General features: G+C 44.3%; 2 protein-coding genes across 3 annotated transcripts in view; one reads left to right on the forward strand and one right to left on the reverse strand.

Moving 5' to 3' along the window:
• Positions 1–9,424: 9,424 nt before the first annotated feature.
• Positions 9,425–12,200, forward strand: SMIM15 (small integral membrane protein 15). Of its 2 annotated transcripts, XM_084278996.1 has the most exons (3): positions 9,425–9,555; positions 9,779–9,867; positions 10,499–12,200. In XM_084278996.1, exon 3 carries the CDS (start codon positions 10,525–10,527, stop codon positions 10,747–10,749), a length of 225 nt encoding a protein of 74 aa, XP_084135122.1. In that variant the 5' UTR covers positions 9,425–9,555; positions 9,779–9,867; positions 10,499–10,524; the 3' UTR covers positions 10,750–12,200. The 2 variants fall into 2 exon arrangements, with proteins under 2 accessions (XP_084135122.1, XP_084135123.1); XM_084278997.1 differs by lacking the exon at positions 9,425–9,555 and having other exon boundaries at positions 9,584–9,867.
• Positions 12,201–13,015: 815 nt separating this feature from the next.
• NDUFAF2 (NADH:ubiquinone oxidoreductase complex assembly factor 2) overlaps positions 13,016–23,685 on the reverse strand; it is a 59,447-nt gene continuing 48,777 nt past the window's right edge. Inside the window, exon 4 of the mRNA XM_084278143.1 lies at positions 13,016–13,446. Coding sequence (XP_084134269.1) covers positions 13,189–13,446 — 258 coding nt within the window. The 3' untranslated portion in view covers positions 13,016–13,188. The remainder of the gene's footprint in view (positions 13,447–23,685) is intronic.

Raw genomic sequence — 23,685 nt, forward strand, 5'->3', positions numbered from 1 at the left:
TCTGAACTGTTGGCTGAACCTCACTACCAGCACTGGGCCCGTTCTGCTCTTCATGCTCAGGTACCGTGGGACTGCACGCTGTGGTGACGCAATGCCCTCCTCTCTTGAGCTACCTGGTACTTGGTGCAACTTGTCCCTTTTTCTTGAGCAGCCTACCTGATCAGCAGACCAGAGCATCAAGGCGCCCCCTTAATGTGTCTCGTTCTTGTTCACTTGGTAGTGAAGAACAGCCTGGTACACCTGTGCTTGAACCGTGACATTCTTGTTCCCTCATTATTTGTGAACAATAGTGATAATAGATCACCTACTGACAAGCTGGTACACCTGTACCTGAGCCATGGCCCAAAACAGGGAGATGCCAGGGAAGTTCTTAGTCTGTGCAACTGGTCGAAAGTACTGGAATATGTACTCATCATCTGAGCTTGGCTAGAGTGGAAAAGTACCTGACAGGTTAATTATCTTGGATCCTATAAACAGTGATTCTAAGTAAGACCCTTTAGAGTTCTTCTGGATCACAGCAGGCTGTCATCAGTATCCTCCTCCCACATTCCTCACAAGTGGAGACACCTCTCAGGCACAAACTTTGCAAGAATCATCTGCCAGGGCAAAGCCACCCTTCTCCAGCCTCTACTACCACCTGCTGCGGAGTGACAACGGATTGTATTTACTCTGAACTCCAAGAAGGAAATCTTCAGTATGAGCCAGCTTCTTTCATCATTCTCTACTTATATATGTGTTTAAATACATATATTTGCATATATCACTGAGACCAAATATTCCTGTTTGCAAGCTGCTTGTCTTCTTTTTTGTGTTCATATATACATATAGCTATCTATACAATTTGATTTAAGATACCATATTTTACTGGACCACTTGTAAATCTTTAAAATGAGTAATTCGTTAAGTGCTGCTAAAAGTCAACCTCTGACTTAACTCAGCTTACTAACAAATTTTTAATTGACTAAATTGTAACTGAGTCAAACACCTTCATCCCCGACTCACTCTCCTCAGTGAGGCACCATCCTGCCTGCCTTGGCCCCTGGCTCACCTTCCCTCACAGTGTGACCTGCCCTTGCTGCTTTCTGCCAAGTATGGCCACTAATCTTTGGATGGTACAGAAATTATTTCTATGCTGATTCTGGGGGGCATAGATCTTAAATGACATGCATGCATGAACACATATTTAAAACCATACCTCATCTCTTCTTCTATAAAGGCACTCCACTACCATGAACAGGAAAGTCAGATGAGTGTTTGAATCTGCTGCTGTTTTATCCCTCAGAACAGAGAAACAGTTTGGGGGAAAGCACCTGATTTTCTAGCAGGGGTGAAACATCTTGATGGCAATTTTAAGTTGCCTGCGCTGACCTGACTCAGCTTTGCAAGCTACTCTACCAAGGTGCTTTGAAACAAATCAGACCCATACTACTGTATTTGGTGGCAATTTAAATTACACAATTTAGTTGATTTTTTTTGCTAAGTGATGCCTGTTCTAAGTGTGTACTCCATATGTTTGAAACTTAGGAGGGGACCTGGCCCTGGCAGGGACAGGCAAGCTGACAGATACCCAGCTTGACATACATGTCACTAACAATTCAATTATACATGTTGTGAACCTGACCACTGCTGTTACAATGAAGGTAAATTTATATCAGTGAGATATCACAGTTGTGAGGGAATTTTTAAGAACATTATTCTCCATAATTTGAGGAAGAAGGAAATGCATATGTTTCATAGCAGTGAATCACGTATCTTTTCTGATTGTCTTTTGAAAATGCACTGTCATGTATACATGTGATCCTGAGGTGTTTCAGACCACAAAAACAGTGTCAAGATTGACTGGTATTTAGATAGTGGTGGTGGTTTGACTCTGCCTGGAGGTAAGATGCTCACCAAAGCCTCTCTATGACTCCCCTTTGCAGCTGGACAGGGGAGAGACTATATATCAAGAGGCTTAGGAGTTGAGATAAGGACAGGGAGAGATCATTCCGCAATCAGTGTCACGGGCAGAACAGACTCAACAGGGAACAAAGGAAAGAAAACTCTCTAATTCATTACACTGCACTGCATACCCAGTGACACCAGAGTGGGGTAATGAGAAGTGTGACCAGATCTTAAAGCGCCTCCCACCACCCCTCCCTTCTTAGCAGACTGCACTTTAGTCATGAGTACTTTCCCTTCTTCCTCACGCCCACGTCCCTTCACCCCACCCCAGCATTATGGCATGGGGAAGGGCAGGGAATGGGAGAATGAGGATTTTGGTCAGTTCCTCTCCTTCTTAGCTGGGGGGGGGAGGGTGTGTGTGTGTGGGGGAGGGGGCATTCCTCACACCCATTCCTGCTTCAGCATGGGGTCCCATCCATGGGAGACAATCCTCCACAAACATCTCAAATGTGATTCCTTTCCCACAGGGCTTCAGCTCTTCACCAGCTGCCCCAGCATGGGTCACTGCTATGAGGTGCAGTCATAAATCACAGAATGTCTCTCAGGCCCAGACTGCTCCAGCCTGGTCTCCCATGGGGTCAAAAGCCCCCCAGCAAACCTGCTCTGATGTGAAAACTAGGTGACAGAACATACTAGAATTTTCTTTTTTGCTAAAGAACACTTCTCTGCCGAGCAGAAGTCGAAAGGGATGTGCACGTAATGCTACAGACTGCTATAGCATTCCATTCCACAGGACTAAGAATTCAAGTAAGATACAGACTCCCACTTGCAATTACAACAGTTTCTTTCCACGTAAAACAGAGCAGGAAGCAGTGAACAATGTCAGTAGTCTTCCAGATCTCAGTGACTCACATATATACCAGTGGTAAGTTAATTTAATGGTGAAATGGGCACTGATTATCAGCGTTGAAGACATATACAGTGTCATTCATCAGCAGAGAGCTCACAACACTTTATACAGTGTTTCTGAACACATATAAGCAAAAAAAAAAGTTACTACCATGTTGATATGGAAAATGGCAGACACATAACATAGAGGGAAAATGTAATAGAGCATATAGGTCTAGTTGTCTGAAAAGGAATAAAGAATTAGAATTATGGTCCTTTGTTAAGACAGCAGGACTGACCTTAAACTTGATACTACAATGAGAGTCTCAGACTTCACTGTTATCCTGGATCACCAGGAATCCTTGCAGTACTCTGTAAAAGGAAATCAAAATCAGTGCAGCTGTGAAAAGGAATTTTTGTTTAGGAAAATGTGTTACTTGAACAGGAATTTAGCAAAGACACTAGAACAGCTGTGAGAGATATTCCCTGGCTATGTGATGAACATTTCAGAGCACTGAAACACTATGCAGTACAATGATTATCACTGCAAGTACCAGGACCTCATTCTTACACCATATACAGAGTGCAATAATTCAAGTAAAGAGGTTCTTGCACGTACTGTCCTGGGACATTTGTTCAATTCTAAGACGGGACACTGTGACCTGGTGAAGCTGCTGTGACACTTGGTGAAGCGGTATCATTACTTCCTATTGCTCTTGGAAAGAAATTACAAAAACAATTGTGTTCAGCTCTTCTGCAAAATGTAATGGTGTCCTGGTGTCACCGGGGATAAATTTTTCTTCATTGCAGCTGGTATGGGGCTGTTCTGGATTTGTGTGCTGAAAACAGAGATAATAACACGGGGATGTTTTCAGTACCGCTGAGCAGTACTTGCACAGGGCCAAGGCCCCTTCTGCTTCTTACCCCGCCCCACCAGTGAGGAGGCTGGGGGTGGGTGAAACATTGAGAGGGGACACAGCCAGGGCAGCTGACCCCAACTGACCAAAGGGATATTCCATACCATATCATGTCATATAAGCATATAAAGGGCTGGAGGAGAGGAAGGAAGGGTTGTGGACACACACATTCAGAGTGATGCTCTTTGTCTTCCCAAGTCACCGTTACACATGATGGAGCCCTGCTTTCCTGGAGGTGGCTGAACACCGCCTGCCAATGGCAAGTAGGGAACTGTCTGCAAGAGCCCCACATGGCTTAAGCCCCAGAGGAAGTCAGGATAAATGGTGAGTCTGCCTTGGTTGATTAGGATTGGGTCAGGGACGAATTAAGCTGTCTGGACATCCATAAATCCGTGGGTCCTGATGGGAGGCATCCAAGGGTGCTGAGGGAGCTGGCAGAAGTCACTGCTAGGCCACTCTCCAGCATGTGCGCTAAATCCTGGGCAATGGGACAGGTGTCTGAGGCCCAGCTCAGGGCCACCAAGATGATTAAGGGAGTGGAACATCTTCCTTATGAAGAGAGGCTGAGGGAGCTGAGCCTCTTCAGCTTGGAGGAGACTGAGAGGTAATCTTATCAATGTCTATAACTATGTAAAGAGCTAGAGTCAGGAGGGTGGAGCCAGGCTCTTCTCAGTGATGGCCAGTGACAGGACAAGGGGCAATGGGTGCAAGCTGGAGCAGAGGAAGTTCCATGTGAACCTAAGGAGAAACCTTTTTCACTGTGAGGGTGACAGAGCACTGGCACAGGCTGCCCAGAGAGGCTGTGGAGTCTCATTCTCTGGAAACATTCAAAACCCGCCTGGTTGTGTTCCTGTGGGATTTAGTCTGGGTGATCCTGCTCTGGCAGGGGGGTTGGACTAGATGATCTTTCGAGGTCCCTTCCAACACCTAACGTTCTCTGATTCTGTGAATTCCTTGTCTTGCTTTGTTTGTGTGCAATTTGTTTCGCTTCTTATTGAACTGTCTTTACCTCAACTCACCAGTTTTCTCACTTTCACTCCCTGAAGTTTCTCCCCCATCGTTCTAGGGGGGAGCAAGCAGGCAGCTGTGTGTGGCTAAGCTGCCAGCTGGGGTTAAACCACCACAAAAGGATTAGGCAGAAGTATGGTCCTGGTTCTGCAGTTCTCCTCAGAACATACATAGTAAATACAGAGCAGGCTGAGATTTCTAACCTTAGAGTATACATCACTTAAGTTCTAAAAAATCTCGTCATTTCAGACTTAAAACGTCAATCGGTCTCCCCACCTTTGGCCACAAGATGAAGATGCTTGTACACAGTTTTGGGGAGATGTCTAGTTACCCACTAGAAGTAACAGTTTCTACTAAGTTTTTATAAGAGACAATAGACTCATACCACAAACAGAAGTATTGGAACTGGACTCGTACTCCCTGAATTTGAAAAGACTGTGTTTAGATCCATGACTTGCATGTTGGTTTTTTTTCTTTAATAGACATAAATTGCTTGTTAAACTCAAACTTCTACAAAATCAAGGGAAATCCCAGTCCTAAAAGTTAAACTACTAGTCATACTGGCACTGCTTCTTTTATTCAACGACCTCAAAATACTTTAAGAAGGTGGACAAATATCACCACCTGCCTATAGCTAAAGACGCGAGGTTGATTCACCGGAGGGTGTGCTGTTTGGTTTGGGTTCCTTGCGCTTCAGCGTGGCATTTAACGGAGGTGTCTCAAGTCGGGAACACAGCCCTTAGTGCCCTCTACGGTCCGTCAGAGGAAACAGACAGCTTCGGAGTCACCAGTCTCTCTGCATGGCCTTTCTCCGCGGTTCCCGGGGGATCAGGCTTCTGTGGAGATGCCCGCAGCTTTCAGAACGGGCCCGGGGTTAGTGTCATAGTTGGTATATGATCCCACGGTTCTCAGTTGCTTACCGGAACTGCTACACTAAGCTGCATCTAGGAAAACCTCTGAGGATTTACAAAACTGTATCTGGGCTTTTTTTTCTCTCCTTCCCTTTTAATGTAACCCAAGAAAATCCAGAAACCAGTCAAAACCATATCAGAATGCAGTGATGGTCTAGAAGAACAGATCTCTATTATCTGAGTAACAACTATTTCTATCTTTGATAATTCTCTTTAAACTGTAAAACCTAAAATAGGAACAAATGAAGGATGGAGTAAAAGGCCTGACACACTTCAGTTCTTCAAACATCATTCATTATAAGGGTAGTAAAAACAATGCTATCACATAAATGACTCCATCTACAGCAGAGAAGCAGCTGATTGTTCTTCAACCAAATATTAGATACATGTACTTCTATGTTCTATCTCTTCCTTAAAATACAGAACTGTGCAGCACATTACTTGGCTTATGGATTGTGCACTGTCCCAACACAAGATCCATCCTTGGAACTATATAGCAGCAGAATGATTTATAAGGATGGTTTGGAGTGAATCAAGCAGAGTGGCTGTATTAGCCACAATTTTGCCTGCTTTTGTCTTGGACACTCGGGACTAGCTGTGTTGAATGGTAGCCACACTACAAATATATGGGGTTGATCACACGATTTACAGAATAAAGATATACTGCAGATCAACTTAAACATAAAACACCAATGTTATTAAACAATGGCTTGTAGCAGAAAAAGAATCCTTAATCCCCAGTGGTACAAATGAGTTTTGTTGGCTTAAGTAAAGCTATAAACCCCAGCATGTTTATTGGCTGGCACATACTGTAGATATATCATACATGGTCAAAAAAGTGACAATAAAGCTTTTACAGCTTGGAGTTTTACAGGCTGGAGAAAAAAAAAGCAGTAGTCAAGTTACATTTCAGAACTCTTCAAAAAGATACCAGTGTGTGCTGGCACAAGAATTCCACCTAGGTCTTCTAGGTGTACAACACGCTTGGGGCATTAGTAAGCACACATAAAGATTACTGGAGAATTCATGCAGTATGTAGGAAAAAAAAGGTAGTTTCAAGGAACTAGTTTATCCTCAGAATCTACAAATTATAAAAGGATAGTCAGAGATCACAGTGCGTGAAGTATTTAGCAGCTTCCTTATATAGAATGATTCTGGACCACTGACACATGTCAACACGTCTGAGCGAAATGAATGCGTTTACTCAAAGCTTGTCCTCACCACACACACTCAAATACTCAAAGTCTCTTCAGTCACTGTTGGCGTGGGAACGGCTTTGCTTTCATGCAAGTAGCTCTCCCATTTTCCATGCCTGCATTATATTCTCAGCAGATTTCTCTGCATTGTATCTTACTTCATTATTGCTGGATTTTTGGAGTGCCGTTTCCATTCCTCTTCCCACTCCCTCTTTGAAAGTGTAACAATGAACACTAATGCTTGTCCCCTCCAGCATGCTGTCATGAAATTCCACTGAAATGGCACTTCTAATGCCGTTCATATACGTGTTTGTATACAGATACACAAACAAATGAACGAGTGATTTAGTTTTATCGAAGTTGGTGCTTCATAAATTCATGCCGTATTATACTTCAGTGCCAGTTCTGTATCTGCTGCCCTTGAAGTTAGGTAGTCGCTGAAAAACCTTAACTCCATCCTAAGTAAAGTTCCTTCCTAGCCTAGACAACTGAAATGGTATCTAGGTAAACCATTATGATGTTTAGCATGAATAGTGAGTTTCACATTTTAAATAATGTGATCTTTCATCAGTGGATCCCATCCCACTCCTTCCTAAGCCCTCGAGTTCTCTCGTTCATCTGCTTTGTAACACAAAATTAGAGAGTGTCTGTCTTAAAATGCACAGAGACACATACACAGCTATAAATAACAGGGTCATTTAGAGAAGTTCTAGATGATATATATATATAAAAGTTCAGATTTCCAAAGTAGCAGCTAACTGCCAAAATGATAGTTAACATAAACATATGATTAATGTGTTTTTTTTAAAGTATTCCGATGGTTTGCTGGGGGTTGTGCTCATTTGTTCAAGTTGTAGTGAATTCTGGAATTTCTGCTCTGCCTTTGACTACTTAAAGTACAACAACTGAGTAACTCAGAGAACTGAAACAAGTACCCAGATCTCCATGTGGTTGAATTGTTCTGAAGTTGATAGAGTGAGAGTCACACATGATGCCTCCCCATTGGGTAGTTAGCCCATAACATCTCTTCATGCCTAACAGAGATGTGCTGAAGGTTTCAGTCAAGGTTGTAGCCTGAGACTCTCTTGTCTACCTAGCTCACAGGGATTCAGTGACAGGACGCGTGGGAACGGTTCAAAGCCGTGCCAAAGGAGGTTTAGACTGGGCATGAAGAAGCATTTCTCTAGTGAGAAGGTGGTCAAGCACTGGAATAGGCTTCCTGGAGAGGTGGTCAATGCCCCAAGGCTGTCAGTGTTTAAGGGGCATGTGGACGATGCCAATATAGACTATGATAGGCCAGAACAGAACGGGCTATTTCAGTTGGAAGGGACCTACAACAATCACCTACTCCTACCACCTGACCAGTTCAGGGCCGACCAGAAGTTAGAGCATGTTAGACTAGATGACCTCCATAGGTCCCTTCCAGGTGAAATATTCCCTTGTGTTCCATTTCCAAGAGACATTGCAAGAGCACTATCTACTCAGCATTACCATGTATCACTGAACACTGCGGACAGGTTTGGAGTAGGAGTGCTGGCGTAGGGAAAACTCGCATACAGCACACAGCTGCACCCGACACACTCAGCCTAAAGCGTTTTAGACTAGTCACATCTACTGCCGATGACTCACTCATTGACAAAGTGTATTTCTCACTTGCCTGTTTCCTGCCCTCTGAATTATATACATATAAACATTCACCGAGATAGAAGACACAGAAGAACAGACCGTCCTCACGGGCTTGGCTGTTAGGCTGCAGGGAAAGGAGCTCCTGAACTGATCAGCACAACCTGAGCAGTTACCGGACCCTCTCACCATACTAAGCTGATGCCCCCATCTACACCAACGTTGCTCTGGAAGCAGAACACGGTTTTCACTCGCACGGGTGTGTGAGGCACGCAGTTTGTCCCGGGAGGGCAGCAGGAAGGCTCGTCGCAACGCACACACAAAGCAACCCCGACTTTGCAGTGTGGGAATACTAAAGGCTTTAGCAGGCGGCCAGGTTACACCGGGGTCAGCCGAGGATTTTTGCTCGGCGGGGAGCAGCGGCGGAGAGGCCGCCCCGGCACGGCGCTTCCAGCCCCCCTGGGTGCCGCAGCGGGCCGCGGAGGACCAGCGGAGCCGGCCGGCGGTTCCCCCGAGGCGCGGGGGAAACACGCCGTGCTCTGACAAACCGGGCTCCTGCCCCCCGCTCGCACCAGGCGTTGGAGCAGGACTGCGGGTGCAGAGAAAGCGGAGGCGCCGCGAAGCAGCGACACCTCCGTGCAGGCCCGGCGCCCGTTCCCGCGCTCGCACTGGCCGGAGCGGGTCACCGATCACTGCCCGACGGCCCCGGGTACGGGCCGCACGCTGCCGCCGCCCTCGGCTGGGTTACGGCGCAGCCTGGCACACCAGTTCGCAGGCGCTGGGAGCTCTCGCTTTCCCAGCGACGGGCTTTCCTACAGCGGGTGACGGAAGCCGGCACCGCTGGCACGACACACCCAGGGGAAGCCCCTTCCAAGCGGGGTAGGCCAGTCCCCGCCCCGCCCTCGCCCCGCCCCGCCGCGGCAGAGCCGGGCCGCTCTGCCCGCGCCCAGGGCGCCGAGTACGTGCGTGACGCCGCCCCGCCCCGCGGGCGGGGTGACGTCCGGCGGCAGGGCCGCTCCAGCCAGTCGCGGCGGGCGGGCTTTGCTTCTTCTGCGCCCGGCCGGCATGGGCGGAGCGGACGCCTGCTTCCTGTTTCCGCTTGGCAGGCCGGCGCCCCGCAGGGCAGCGGTACCGTGGGGCTGTGGCGGGGGGCGGCGGGGGGGAGACACGGCGGGGGGAGGAGGCGGGACGGCACGGCCCCCCACCCCCGCCCCTCGGCGATGCCTTCCCGCCGCCTCCCCCCGCGCCCCCTCCCCCAGCAGCGCTGCCTGCGCCGGGCAGCGGCGAGCGCCGCCGGGGACGGGGCCGCGCCGGGCGCCTTCCCCTCACGGGCTGTGTCTTCTCTCCGCAGGGACCTCGGCACCAGCCTTCCGTCGCTCGGGGCGGCCGGAGGGTGTCCGAGGCGGCGCTGGGCCCGTCCCCCCACTTCACCCGCCGCAGGTGAGGGTGGCGCGGCGGTCTTGGCGGCGCGGCCGTCGGGCGGAGGCGGGGCCGGGCGAGGGGAGGGTGGCGGTGACGGAGCAATGGCGGCGGCCGCGGCCAGGCGGGCTGCAGGTGGCGGCCGCCTGCTTCCTGCTCGCGGCTGTGAGGGCGCCGGGCCTGCCCGGCCTGCTCGGGCGCTCCGGTGGCCGCCGCCGTGCGCGGGCTGACGCAGACGGACGCGCAGCGCCGTGCTTGCTGCCCGCGGTGCGGGTGGTACTTCGGGCTTGGCGGCGGTGGCTGTCTCGCTGCTGAAAGCTCGCTCTCCTCCCTGGTAAAACCTACGGAGGGGCCAGGCAGCTGGGCTCTTTCTTCTCTTACAACGCGCCGCACGCCTCCCCCGGGTACCACTTCTGTTCTCATCGCTGTCAGACGCTCTGCTGGATGAACTGCCCGGCTTCTGGAAGCGTCCCCGGACGCAGGGCCGGCCGTTTGCGCATACACGCGTCAAGCGCAGCGTGCGGTACTTCTAACGCCGGGCAAAACCGAGTTTGATCTGTGATAATAGAAAGCTGATGCCCACCGCGGTTATGGAGTGTGCCCGCTCTTACTTACCTGCGCACTCAGAAAACGTTTTTGTGTTATTCTGTAGGGTTTTCCCAGTAGAGAAGGAGAAAGATGTTGGATGTTAAAGCTTGGGCTGAGTACATCGTGGAATGGGCCGCAAAGGACCCGTACGGCTTTCTTACTACAGTGATCTTGGCCCTTACGCCGCTGTTTGTCATTAGCGCGGCGCTGTCCTGGAAGCTTGCAAAAATGATTGAGGCCAGGGAACGAGAGCAAAAGAAGAAACAGAAACGCCAAGAGAATATTGCAAAAGCCAAACGAACAAAGAAGGATTAAATGGGGAAAAAAACAGGTCTTCCTTGAGCCGAAGAGTCCACTTTTTATATGAAACACTTATACGTTGTGTATACAACTGTCCTTTGATACTTTGCTGTTGTTTCTGAAGTATGAAATTGAGTCTCTTCAATGTAGTTTTTCTGTTGAGATGATTTGTGTTAAAAGTTTACCCCAGTGACACTTGTTACAGTCATGTAATGTGCTCTTTGTGTTCTAGTGCAGGTTGCTTTTCCAAATTCGCAAGTTAAATTAAAAATTAATCTGTTGGATGGTTCTGGAGGTAGACTTTTCTTTTTGTTTGTTTTTCCTTATCTGAGCTGTGACTTAACAAGTGTCTTAAAACTGTTGAATTATTGGGACAATGTGAATGGTGCACTGGATTACAGGAAAGCAGGCTTTGGTATACCTCCTGCAGAGCTGTGGAGACGCTGGAGTCAGCGACAGGCTGCACGCCTTGCCGATCTCCTTTAAGGACACTGCCTTGGGCCCTGCGCCCCATTCGGCGGGGTGCCCGCAGGGGCTGCTGTAGTGTTTTCCATGGCAGGGCTTCTCTGCAAAAAATTAACCCAGCTTGGCTTTTTCCCATTTCCTGAGCCAGCAGCCATCAACAGTCTTTAAATTTGTGCCACCCTCTAGAAAGCTGATGCTTGGTCTTAGGACCTTCATTTTGTCTTAACCCACTCTCTACAAAATACCCTATGCTTGGTGTTCCCTAGCACCTTCACCTGAATGCTGGGCTTGTAACCAATTTGTTTCTGCTGTCAGGAATTTTTATGCCTTGAAGGATTGCTGTAAAAGGGGTGAGACCCAAGGCCCAGGTGGTCTAGTGAGGTATAGCAGGTGCCTGTGTGGGAGCACAGGCAGAGGATGTGCATGCTGGTAACAGTTGTTCTTCCTTCTTGCTAACCTTCTGGCTGGCTTTGGTTTAAGACCTTCTGAGTTCAGTTGAGATCTTTGTTCTCATGGCCCTTAAAACTGCTGCCTTCCAGGCTGCAAAATGTTGGCATATGGGGAAAAAATACAAGTGGGCTTTGTGTTGTAAATAAGCCAAAATTTATTTAACCTGAATTCCAATTCACATTTTTCTAACAGAAGTGATTAATTTTTGAAAGCCTAATTCTTATTAATGGCCTAGTTCTAAAGAGCTTGTGTCAGTCATTAGGTTTTTGGACTTTACATTTCTAAAGAGCAGCAGAGAGCTCTGCTGTCTCACAACTTGTCCCGTATTATGTTTAAAAATAAAACCTTTAAAGTGATGCCGTTGTTCAGATGAGGAGATTTATTGAGCTGGTGGACACCAGGAGAGTGGGGAGTCTGGCTGAAATGACTCAAGGGTAACTGAAGTATTGTTGATCCCTTTTCAGTTTTGTTGGTCAAAGCAAGCTTTATTACCATCTGATGTTCTGGCTTTTTACAAATATATGGGACTAAGTCTCCACGTTCTGTATCAATTGTTGTCAAATGTGTATGTGTTCCACCTTTGATACCTACATAGCTTAAAACATGGAGGAGAACTGATGGATGCACTGCATAAATAAATTTGATACTTTTTTTTCAAAATTGTGTGTGCTTTATATTGACTTAAGTTCTCAAATGTTACCGTTAAGCAAATCTGCACCTTTTGTTTATCTAAACTATGGCCACGTAGATCTAAATTTACGGAGGTCCCCATGTTCACTGGAGATAAAAACTACTTTTTAAAAAGTAATTTATGACTGTTCCTTGTCCCAAACCACGTGTTCATTTCCAGCAGCTTTACCAAGTGTTTTTAACCTCTGTTAGAGTAGTTAGATGTAGCTTAACTCAGCCTGATTGCATCCTTGTTTGAATATGCTGACTCTCTTCTTTAAGTTACCAGAAGGCCTCTGAGGTAAATACAGCACACAGTCAGTGTTGTCATACTGATTCCTGTTAATTGAGTCAACCTCTCCATCCACGTGCCAGAGGAAAGCATGCTGGCACTGCCAAGGTAACTAACAAGCATTCTGAAGACCTGTGTTAATCTGATGCCTAGGCATGGGAAAAGGTAAGTGTACTGATTAACTAAATTTTATGAAATCAAAAACTGAAAAAAAATCAGTGAGTCTCACAGGGAAAACCAAAAATAGCTGGAATTAAAGTAGCTAGAAAACCTTCCACCTGCGATTTTGAGGGTTACTGATAAACAGCAACTGTCAAAAGCGAACTTGGTAACACATCTGGCATTTCACTCAACCCAAACTTTTCACAGTAGTTTGCCATGATTTAGGCCATTTGAACAGTTGTGCAAAAATCAATGCTTTAGTGCTACTTTATTGCATGTTCACTTACAAATAACAGCTGCTCATGTTGTATCAATGCTTTAGTGCTACTTTATTGCATGTTCACTTACACATAACAGCTGCTCATGTTGTCTGTTCGCATGTTTATCCCTCAGCAACATCTGTACAGTGCAGTGGTTTATTTTTTGTGACTGCCACCGCTGCCCGGCGGCACCCAGGAGCCCGGCTGGAAGGTACTCGCAGTGCTGGTTGGATCTTGGGAGGGCTCCTGCTTTCCGTAGTAAGGGGCTGAGGCGTGGCCCTTGACCTGAGTGCGAACTGGTTCAGCAACAAGTCCCTCCTTGTACTCCTTGGCCTGAAGCAGTTTATCCTTCTCGGACACATCTTTGACTTTCCGTTTAATTTCTTCTCTGTAATTTTCATTTTTAAGAATCTCCTGAGAACACAGTAGAAAGGTAATTAGATAAATCAGAAACAAATGCAATACACAATGCTGCAATAAAACATAGGGGTTTTTTCTCAGCTTTATAATCCAAATTTTCAGGTGTGTATGGAAAATAAAACATGGCAAAACTAATTAATTATTTTTCTACAATTGCAATTTCAGCCCTAGTTTAAAATGTTCTTACTGGTTTGGTCATGTTGAAGAAACAAAATTGCTTTGCAATGTCCCAGTTTCGCTACTCTATTAGATCAAAAAGGAAAAGAAATAACCTTATTAATGTTTATAAATATATCAAGGGGAAATGGCCAGCCTCTTTTCAGTGGTCTGTGGAGACAGGACAAGGGGCAATGGCTGCAAGTTTGAGCACAGGAAGTTATATACCAATATGTGGAAGAACTTTTACACAGTGAGGGTGACAGAGCCCTGGAACAGGCTGCCCAAGGGGGCTGTGGAGTCTCCATCTCTGGAGATATTCAGGACCTGTCTGGATGCCTATCTGTGCAACATGAGCTAGGGAGCTGCTTTGGCAGGGGGGTTGGACCCGATGATCTCTTGAGGATCCTTCCAACCCCTGGATTCTGTGATCCTTAACAAATACGAAAACGAGGATGTTTTCTATGTAGGGCTTGTTACCATACAGCCATTGATTGCTTGCACTTCTTCCTGTAACTCACTATGCCTATCACTTTAGGTATCTGTGGCCCATGGTGCAGTTTTGGGAGAAAGATGTACAACCTTGACTGTGTTAGTACATAAAGCTGAAGCCCCACAAGGTTAAATAGTAAGTAAAAAAAAAAAAAAAAAGCCAGGATGCAACTGAACCTACTGAGTAGGTACTAGTAACCCAGCAGAAAAAGCAATTGGAGGGGAGCTGGGGAGCTTAAAAATCCCTAAGGCAAACCTTGCTCCAGAGGTTTGGTCTGAAAAGCAAGGGAGGCTGACACTTGGTCAGCCAATGACTGTCTGGCCAGCAAAGGTGAACTGAGGACACCAAGCACAACACTGCTTAGGTGAGCTGTGTGTTAACTCCAGGTATCTACCATGTGCACAGGTGAAAACAGGTGCACTGCATTCCTAATGGGTGTAAAATCACTCCTACTGCTTCCACACAGGTAAAAACTTCAAATAGGAGTGACCTGGTTTTAGAGGTTTGCCTCTACCCCTGATAAGCTGAAGCAGCTAGCTAGTGAGTGCATGATCGTGCTGCAAGGTCAAAAACCCGCCCAGGACATGTATTCAGAGAAGGCTTGTACAGCCTGCTGATTCATCTTCATGAAGCTCTGTACTGAAACATGGTTGGGTACAGGTTAGAGCTGGAAATAAAGATGTTCTGAACTTGGATTTGGCTGCTTCCACTGAGAAATACTGAGGTTGTTAGTTCAAGGATGGGTAATTACAGCTTGTCCACAGATAAAAGAGAAAAAGAGCTGTTAGCAGACCTTGCCATCTTGTTCAAAGGAAAACATGAAGAACTCCCTAACTAAACACAAAGAAAAAAGCCACAAAAAATACTGAAGTTTGGGTTTTATCTATTAGCAGTGTTTATCACCAGAAAGACGATTTGCAGATTTCTGCTAACAAGGCTTCTCTGTGCTTTTTGTTCGGGCAGAGGTATTAGAAACAAAAAGAGAAAGGTGAAACAAAGTTTTGTAATACTTTGAACCCAAATCCAACTTAACTGTAACCAATATTGTAATGAGGAAGCTGCTAATTTTAGACTCTGATACAGGAGGAAGAAGGCTGATATATATAGCAAAGCTAATGAGAAACTAGACCAGTACACCTCTGAGTAGAGGACCACAACGTAATTTTAGGAATAGCATTAAAATACACGAGCTGTTGCTGTAGCAGGTATGTGAATGTTTAGGAACACTTAAAAAGGCAGTATTTAAAGTAAACCTTATCTTAGAGATATCACGAAAAATTCCATGGTTCTTTTAGTCCTTACTTGCCGTGGTACTTAAACTCACAGAGCAGAGGCAAAACACTTCATGTCCTATACAGCATGAAAATACACAAGCAGCACGTAAAAGACTTTGCAAACCAAAGGGCAGGGAAAAGGAGGGGGTAAAAAATTCTCCCATAATCAAATATAAATATTGTCAAGTGTAACAAGGTCAAACTCAACAGTCAGTATAGCAAACCCTCCTTATAACATCTCTCCATTTGGTCGCTGTGTACCATGTGTCCGTATACATCTACCATGACCATACTGATCTCAAGGGGATTGCTCCCATGGCACTTGCATTTCCCCACTCACTGCTAAGGAACAAGGTCATACACCTCTGTGGTATCTGAACACTACAGCAAAGCCTCTGCTAAAACAGCACAATTTTTTATTAAAACATGACACTAATTCACTTACTGTGAACAGCTACTTAGTAACTTCAAATCTTTTCCAGTGATTACTTAACAAAGTTATCTTAGTCAGGTCACAGCAACTGTAACTAAATTCCAAATGCTCCAAGTCCATTTTAAATGCCAATGAGTACCTTTAATCTGGTTTCCGGAGTCAGCAAGGCTCTTCTAATCAGCCTTCCTGGCTAAAGTGTAGTTGTGATCTACTAAAATAATCATGCTGATATTGAAAAAAAGCATGAAAAATGATCTTCATTAGTAAAAACAGGGAAAAAAACCCCAAACCTCAAGCAACTTGTTCAGAATCTTTTATACAACCCACACCAGGACAAACTTTTTGAATTCCAAGTATCTGCACACATCCATTTTTGGCATTAAATTCATGCCACTAATATGTACACTGAAATCAGGATTCGTGGACTCAAACGAGAGAAAATGTGATTCAGGAATCTTGTGTGATCGGCACTCTAGAAAAATTGGGTCAAGTATAGAGTTTTCTTAGCACAAACATCTTGCCTTTTTATACTGGCAAGTTTGTTCTGTGGAATTCTCTCAGGCACTGAGTCCTTCCTGTTTCTAATATTATCACCAGTATATACTTGTTATCATCAGTTCTCAGCAGAAAATATACTGGGGCTTTTTTTTAGCACTGTGATTGTGTTTATAAACACCATGGGTCTAATTACCACAGACACTGCAGTTCGCAGCAGTTAGGAGACTGAAGTTTCTCTGCCATTACAGGCATTTAAATAAAAGATCCAAGTAGTTCCAAATTTGATGAGGATAACCAACTCAGTTCAAAACACACATTTTAATGAAACTACACATGTGTATTTATAGGAGGAGCTATCCTTAAACTCTCTAGAAACATGCAGGATCTTTGTAACTAGTGGTCCAAATTTGGCTTCAGTTTACCTGCATGGCTCACAGCAATTAAATACAGCAAGTTAGGAAGGTTCCTCCCCACACAACCTCTGGGTCCTACAAGGACCTGGTCCTACAGTGAAGCCAACAGCTGCTGGGGTCCTCTACCCATGACACATTAAGTGGTGTCACCACAGGCTCCTTCAGCTCACCTGCACAGAGCCACATTGTCATTGAGGCTTGGCTGCTGCCCAGCCCTTTACTGCCCATTACACTGTAAACAGTGACTGAGACTGGAAAGTCATCTTTTTTTTTTTTTTAAATTACATTGGCAGGTTCAGAATATTTATCTTCTGTCCTCCTCCAAGAATTGAAATATTTTACAAAATGGCTAGTTTCTCTATTAAACTGCCTACTCAAATACGCCATTTAAATTTTCTGCTGAAATATATGAACATGAATATGTAATGTGCTGTGCCCTTTAGGGGAAATGCAAAATTATTCCATTCAACACAGAAACCACCGTATCTACCAGGTAACTGCAGTTTTCTAAGAATTAACTTGTTCTGCCTAAGCTCTCTTTATACAAATAATTGATTACAAGCCCTTTGAACCTGCAGTGCTCAGGAGGCATGTGGCATCTAAAGAAATGCCCTTTATCATTTTTGATAAAAGAAAAATCTAAGGACTGGAATTATACTGCAAAACTAAAAAATGAAAAGGTGTCTGAATACATCCAGTTGTGGTTTATACCAGTTGAAATCCCTTGAAATGCATCAGCTCCTAGCACCTGGAGCAAGATACACATGATGTGGTTAGAACTAGGTCCAAATTCTACTTCTGATGGAACGTGAAAGAATTTTACTCACTGCAGTAACTACTTTAACTTTTAACAGCATCAGTGATCACTGCAAGATATGTGAGGCTTTTAATCTTTATAATGCTTGGAGCTACATCCTTCCCTCCTTAGAAAGGCAGGGTTTAAGAAAGCTTTTTTTCTTAAAGAAACATATGTTACTATTAGGGAAATGCTAAAGTGGATTGTGGAGTTTGAAGCAGCTGCTTTTCATGACACGTTCTGCATATTCTTATGTCTTTGTACTGGTAACAGCTGCACGAACAAAGAAAAGACAGCCTGCTCCTGGGCTAAAGCAGCCCAAGACATGGTGCTATCTTCCAAGCACGTTTCTCCAAAAGGGATCAGGCTGTATTTCATGCCACTGGCATGGAATTCCCACTTCTCTTGCAAACTACAGTTTTGGTTAAACCTCTCAGTTAACTGTAGCTATGGAGACGTATCAGCAAACATCCTCTGCTGCCTGGAAACTGTGTTCACCTCTACTCCACAGAAGGAGAAAAATCTACAAGTTTGTCTCTACTCAGAGGACTTCCAGTGCCTGCAGGCTGTACTGCAAGACCTGCTTTGTAGGCTTAAGATTTGGAATGAAGTGTTCTTTCACTCTCATATTGTAGTGGCCTTCCCTTTCCTGAACAAAGTAGAAGACTTACAGAATAATAAAACTTGTTCCTTCTGGTAGGAAAACGTCATGACTCTAGACTTGCTCTTTCCTTTGGTCAGGGTCTCACTCAGTAGTGACTAGCCTTTGTGAACACTTCTCACTAGCCTTTTCCACAGACATTTCTAAATGTTTCTACTTAATCCTTTCTACCCTGCAGCAGCTCTTGAGCCCTGTAACTGGAAAAGTCCTCCTCCTCTTCCTCACTGTTTCCCTCTCGGTCCTCAAGACAGGAATCAGTTATACCACCACTCACCTCCCATGGAGCATTTTTAGCCTGCTGAAGGCTTGGTCAAGGTTCACAACCCAAACTTGTGAACAAGCAGTTCTAAGGACACAGGTGGACAGACATATAGAATAGTAACAGTGTCCAAGAGGGAGTATTTAAAGGTTATTTTAACAGACTGGTACTTGTGTTGGTTTTGTTCTTTCCAGATGGTTTTCTAACAATACTACACCCAAACCTATAAATACAAGGATTTTGTATTATTAATTTTGAGGAAGATGTCACATTTCATTACAGATGGGGCTGTATTTGCTTAAATTAAAAATCAATAGCTCCTTTATGCTGTCTTAGAAACCTCCTAAGTTATCTTAATTACATATATTGATTACAGTTACTCATTATTACTTATTATTGTAATTACTCATTATTTATCTTGATTTGAATAGGGCTAGTTAAATATTATTTGATGCCAGAACTGAGAAACACTTGGACAGCTTAGCATTCTTTGAACTGTACTGACTCTACGTATTCAGCGAATACCTGTATTTTGGTGTCCATTTTGAATAGTTTGTTTAATCATTAAGGATCTCTGAATTCTGCCTGTTAAAAACTTCTTGTATATAGAAGCTAGCAATTTTTTTTTTTTTAACAAAAACGCTGAGTGCAAAGGAAAAATATTTGGTTTGGAATAGTATTTAAAAGGTTGATTGTGGTAAGCAATGTAGCATATCAAGTTTTCTGTCTTCCCTGACAAATTAAATATAAGTCCAACTAAGTGCTAGAAGTTAAGCCAATTCACCTTTTTTTTTATATATCACCTAAACTGGTTTAATTAAACTCTGTTAAATAAACAAAGTGAAATAATCAGATGTTACATCGTGTTTCAAGAGTAGGAGGCAGCAACAGGACCTCATCACTGGAAACACCAAATGTTCTGACCCAGGGCAGGTCTTGTTAACTCAGCAACTGAGCATGAGCTCAGCAGAGCCAGACTGGGAGTAAGAAACACGTGGTAAATGAAGGGCCATGTCAGTGTGTGGCAAGGACAGAGGGGCAGTTGGAATTAGAAAGGTATATCTGGCTTTGCTAAAATACTTAAAACACCGAGTCAACTGATGACTGCTGTTGTAAAGAACATACATGCTAAGTACCTTTGGTCAATCGAAAATGTCTGTCAAATCAATGTAAGAGTTGGTCTATTCAGGTTTCAGTTTTCAACAAATTTCTGATCAGCTGCAATTTTAAGACATGTGCTGTGTTCTGTGCACTCAGCATGCCATTTTAGAAGGATGAACCCTGCACAATTCAGAAGTAAACTGATCTGAATGATCTTTGTTGGATACATCACAATTTATGGCATGTCTCAAGGTCTATGCTTTGTAGTTCAATTTTGGTTTTTTTAACCTTTGAACATGAATCAGATAAATTATCCAAACAAATTACTAAACCAATGTAGCTGCTGTTTTAGAGCAGTTACTTTTGCTTGCAGCCTACCACAGCCCCTAAAAAGTAAGCAGATACAGAAACAGACCTCTAATGATACCACAGGTTTTTGAAATGGGAAATTCTGACTTCCATTCTGAGAGGTGGGTAGTTCCTTAGGATCATGTTTCAGTTCACTCTAGATGGATCACAGAATCATAGAATTGTAGGAGTTGCAAGGGACCTCGAGAGATCATCGAGTCCAGTACACAAAATAATCCCAGGAGATTACATGTATGTCAGACCTCTTTCAGATATGTATCCAGTTCTGGGCTCCCCAGCTCAAAAAAGACAGGGATGTCCTGGAGAGAATCCAGAGGAGGGCTACAAAGATAATTAAGGGCCTGGAGCATCTCCCCTATGAGGAAAGGCTGAGTGAGCTGGGACTGTTCAGCCTTGAGAAAAGAAGACTGGGAGGGGCTCTGATTAGTGTTTATCTGAAGTGTGGGACACAGAGGGAAATGGCCAGCCCCTTTTCAGTGCTCTGTGGAGACAGGACAAGGGGCAATGGCTGCAAGTTGGAGCACAGGAAGTTCCACACCAACATGCAGAAGAACTTTTACACAGTGAGGGTGACAGAGCCCTGGCACAGGCTGCCCAGGGAGGTGGTGGAGTCTCCATCTCTGGAGATATTCAAGACCCGTTTGGATGCCTCCCTGTGCAACCTGCTCTAGGGAACCTGAAGGCTGTGCATTTTGGGTTCCTAATCCTGTAAACTAGGGGTGTGCTAATTATTTGGAATCAATCAGTAACAGCACAAAACCTGTAATAAAAGTTTAAAGCACTCCAATAATTAATCTGTAGGTGTTAAACTAATATATTGGATACAAATATTTGTACAAATATGTTTTGATGACAGCTCAATCTTTAGTTTTAAATGCAGTGCTTGGTAGAATTTACTACCAAGGTAAATCAGTTATACACTAATTTTCACAAAATTGTAGGAGTTGGAAGGGACCTCCAGAGATCAGTGAGTCCAACCCCCAAATGCACAGCAATTTTAATTTAAATCAAATCTACAGATAAGCAATGCTAACTATCACTATGTCACTATATTGCTACTTCTGAGCTACAGAGTCTCTGGCAGGCGCTGACACTGCAGCATGTATGTATTTGGCCAGAACTTGTAAGGAGAGGCAGAGACACAGGAATGTAAAGCATGTCAGCAACACATGGGCTCTGTAGGGGTTTATGCCTGAATTATTTTTATAATACTGCAAAGATTTATTTTTTTTTTTTACAGAACTACATATACATTCCAGATCACAGATGTAACTGTGCAGAAGCAGTAAAACCCACAAACTAGCCTGGCACCATTGCACTGTGCCCTGAATGAAGGCCAATGCACAGCCTTGGTGCCCACAGAGCCAACAAGGAACTGTCGCTGTGACTCAGTCCCAGTTCAGCCCTTGCTTTCCCCTTACTCTACATATGATGTAATCTGTACCAGCTCTTTTCCTGGTACACATTACTTCTCCCTCCACCCCCTCTCAGCTGTGGTAAGTGTGAATTAGGAGACAGAGCCAATGCTTCATGCACTCCCTCCCATGCAGAGAGGCACAACAGAGTGCCAGCAGTTCTCCCCCTTACAGCCTTGGGATCTGCAGCATATGCAAACTGGAAGTAATGGGACACACCGGTGCCTCAATACTTCTCCATGCAGGCTGACAAGCACCTACATTTCAAATCTGAGGAGAAAGTTAGAGTGAACAAATGAACTCTAAAAGATGATGGCTTCCTCAAGCTCTCAATTATTATTTTTATTTTGAGTGACATCTCTGACCACTCCCTTCTGTTCAGACCTTGCTCAGCTCTTTATATTGTCAAATTTTACTGCCTTTCCACACTGAGTAACAACCCTCCCTGGAATCATGCACAATTTGCTTTGCAAAATGCTAGTTAGTGCAAGGCAAGTCATTTGAATAGGTCCCAAATTTTCAATCCTAGTTGTGATCCTGGACAACAATAGTGGAAAATATTTTGCTCAGAGAACTATTTATCCCTGTGCCTTTTTCACAGCATTTCCCAGAACAGGCTTCCCAGGGATGTCGTTGACTCACCTTCCCTGGATGTGTTCAAAAAAAGGGTTCATGAGGTACTTAGGGATATGTTTTAGCACAGAATGGGAATGGTTTGACTTGATGATCTTGAAAGGTCTTTTCCAACCCTGTGATTCTGTGAACTCTAAATCATATTCTACAGCTTTTTGTTGCTTCAGGAGTGAAATACTCACTTGCTAAGCCCTATTCTCTATGTGAGAATGTACAACTCCCCTTTCTGAGTCCCCGTTTTAAAACTTTTCAACTAAAGCATCTGAAAGAAAACAGAAGCAAAACTATAAAATACAATCCCAAAAGTGTCAAACAAAGAATCTGACATCCCATTCTGGTTAAATGAGCGTGAGTTCTGTGTAAACTAATCTCCATGACTGAAGCTAGTTTTGATCATACCATCTCTCAAATAAATAATACTTACGATTAAATAAATGGGAAAAATGGCTATGCATTGTGACAACCAAACAGAATGTAATTTCAATGTAATTATTCAAGGGTGTGGGGAGGAAGAAGCAATCATTGAAACCTTGTGCTTATTACAACTCAGTGAAGTACATTTTTCCTTCCTTGACAAGGAGGTTGTCAAAACAGATAATTATGGAAATGCTATAAATAGTTTGAAAGAAGACAGGAGCTGTCACAAAAAACTTTCTTTTTTTAACATTTCACCTTCTATCCAACTGTGCAATTCAGAAGCCACTGAGTTTTATTACTGTGTAGCAAGTACGTAATGCATGAGAAAAGCAGTCATCTACTGTGGTTTTCTATTTCACACTATTTTCAGGCTCTTGACACTGATTAAAGGAACATGCAATTCCACTTTACTCCCCATTAAATGTTAACATACATACACACACATACATACAAAGCAACAGCGAGGTCTCAATTCACACTGAGAACAGCTGCAGCTCTGCAGCCCTGTGTGCACCACAGAGGAAGCGGCATCTAACAGTGAAGTGACTTCTAGTCCAAAGACCCACGTTCATGGAGTGGGAAGTGCTACAGGTACAAATCCAGCAACTGCACAGAATCGTATGGGCAAGTTCAGACACAAACTGCACCTCTCTGCGTACCAGCTTCTCCAGGCACTGCCATGAGATCTCTGGTTTTTCCTCACACGTTTTCTCAAACCCCAAGACAGTCTGTAACTTTATTTCTACTTTATTCTGCAGACAAGGCCATGAAAAATGTCAAGTTAGCTCAGATACTCTTGAACCTCAGGACAGTCAGAAGTGTGTAGCTACAAGGTCTGCTACAAGAAAAAACATGGGTTGGATTTCCAAGTACATTCAGGTACGTGATGCTACAGCCAGCAGGATTCTCTAAAAAACCTTAAAAGTCTGTTGCCCTCTGAAATCAGAAATAATAAAGCTATCAAATGGAAGTTAAGCACAGAAATGCTTAAAAAAATCACTACATTCCTGGTATTTCCCACATCCTTAAAGATCTACCTCCAAGGTCCTTCCAAGTTTGGAAGCTGAAGATTCAGTGTGCCTCAGATACAAGATACTTACCTAATCCAATTTTTATATGGCTCCCATTATCTGTGTGGTGGAAAACCCTGCTGTGCATTATGTATGCACTGACCATAGGAGAGCCAGAGGGGCAGCCATGCTATTGAAACAGGTGCTATAACCAAAGCTTACAAAGTATCTTACGCATCCAACTAGTATCTCAGTTAGGAGATGCACCAACAGAAAGTAACAATTTATTTCATTAGTATTTTTAA

Source organism: Gallinula chloropus (genome assembly GCF_964237585.1).
Source record: "Gallinula chloropus genome assembly, chromosome: Z".
NCBI classification, from domain to species: Eukaryota; Metazoa; Chordata; class Aves; order Gruiformes; family Rallidae; genus Gallinula; species Gallinula chloropus.

Bases quoted from the DNA above. Each gene is read 5' to 3' on its own strand.
- SMIM15 (XM_084278996.1), top strand. From the start codon at position 10,525: ATGTTGGATGTTAAAGCTTGGGCTGAGTACATCGTGGAATGGGCCGCA.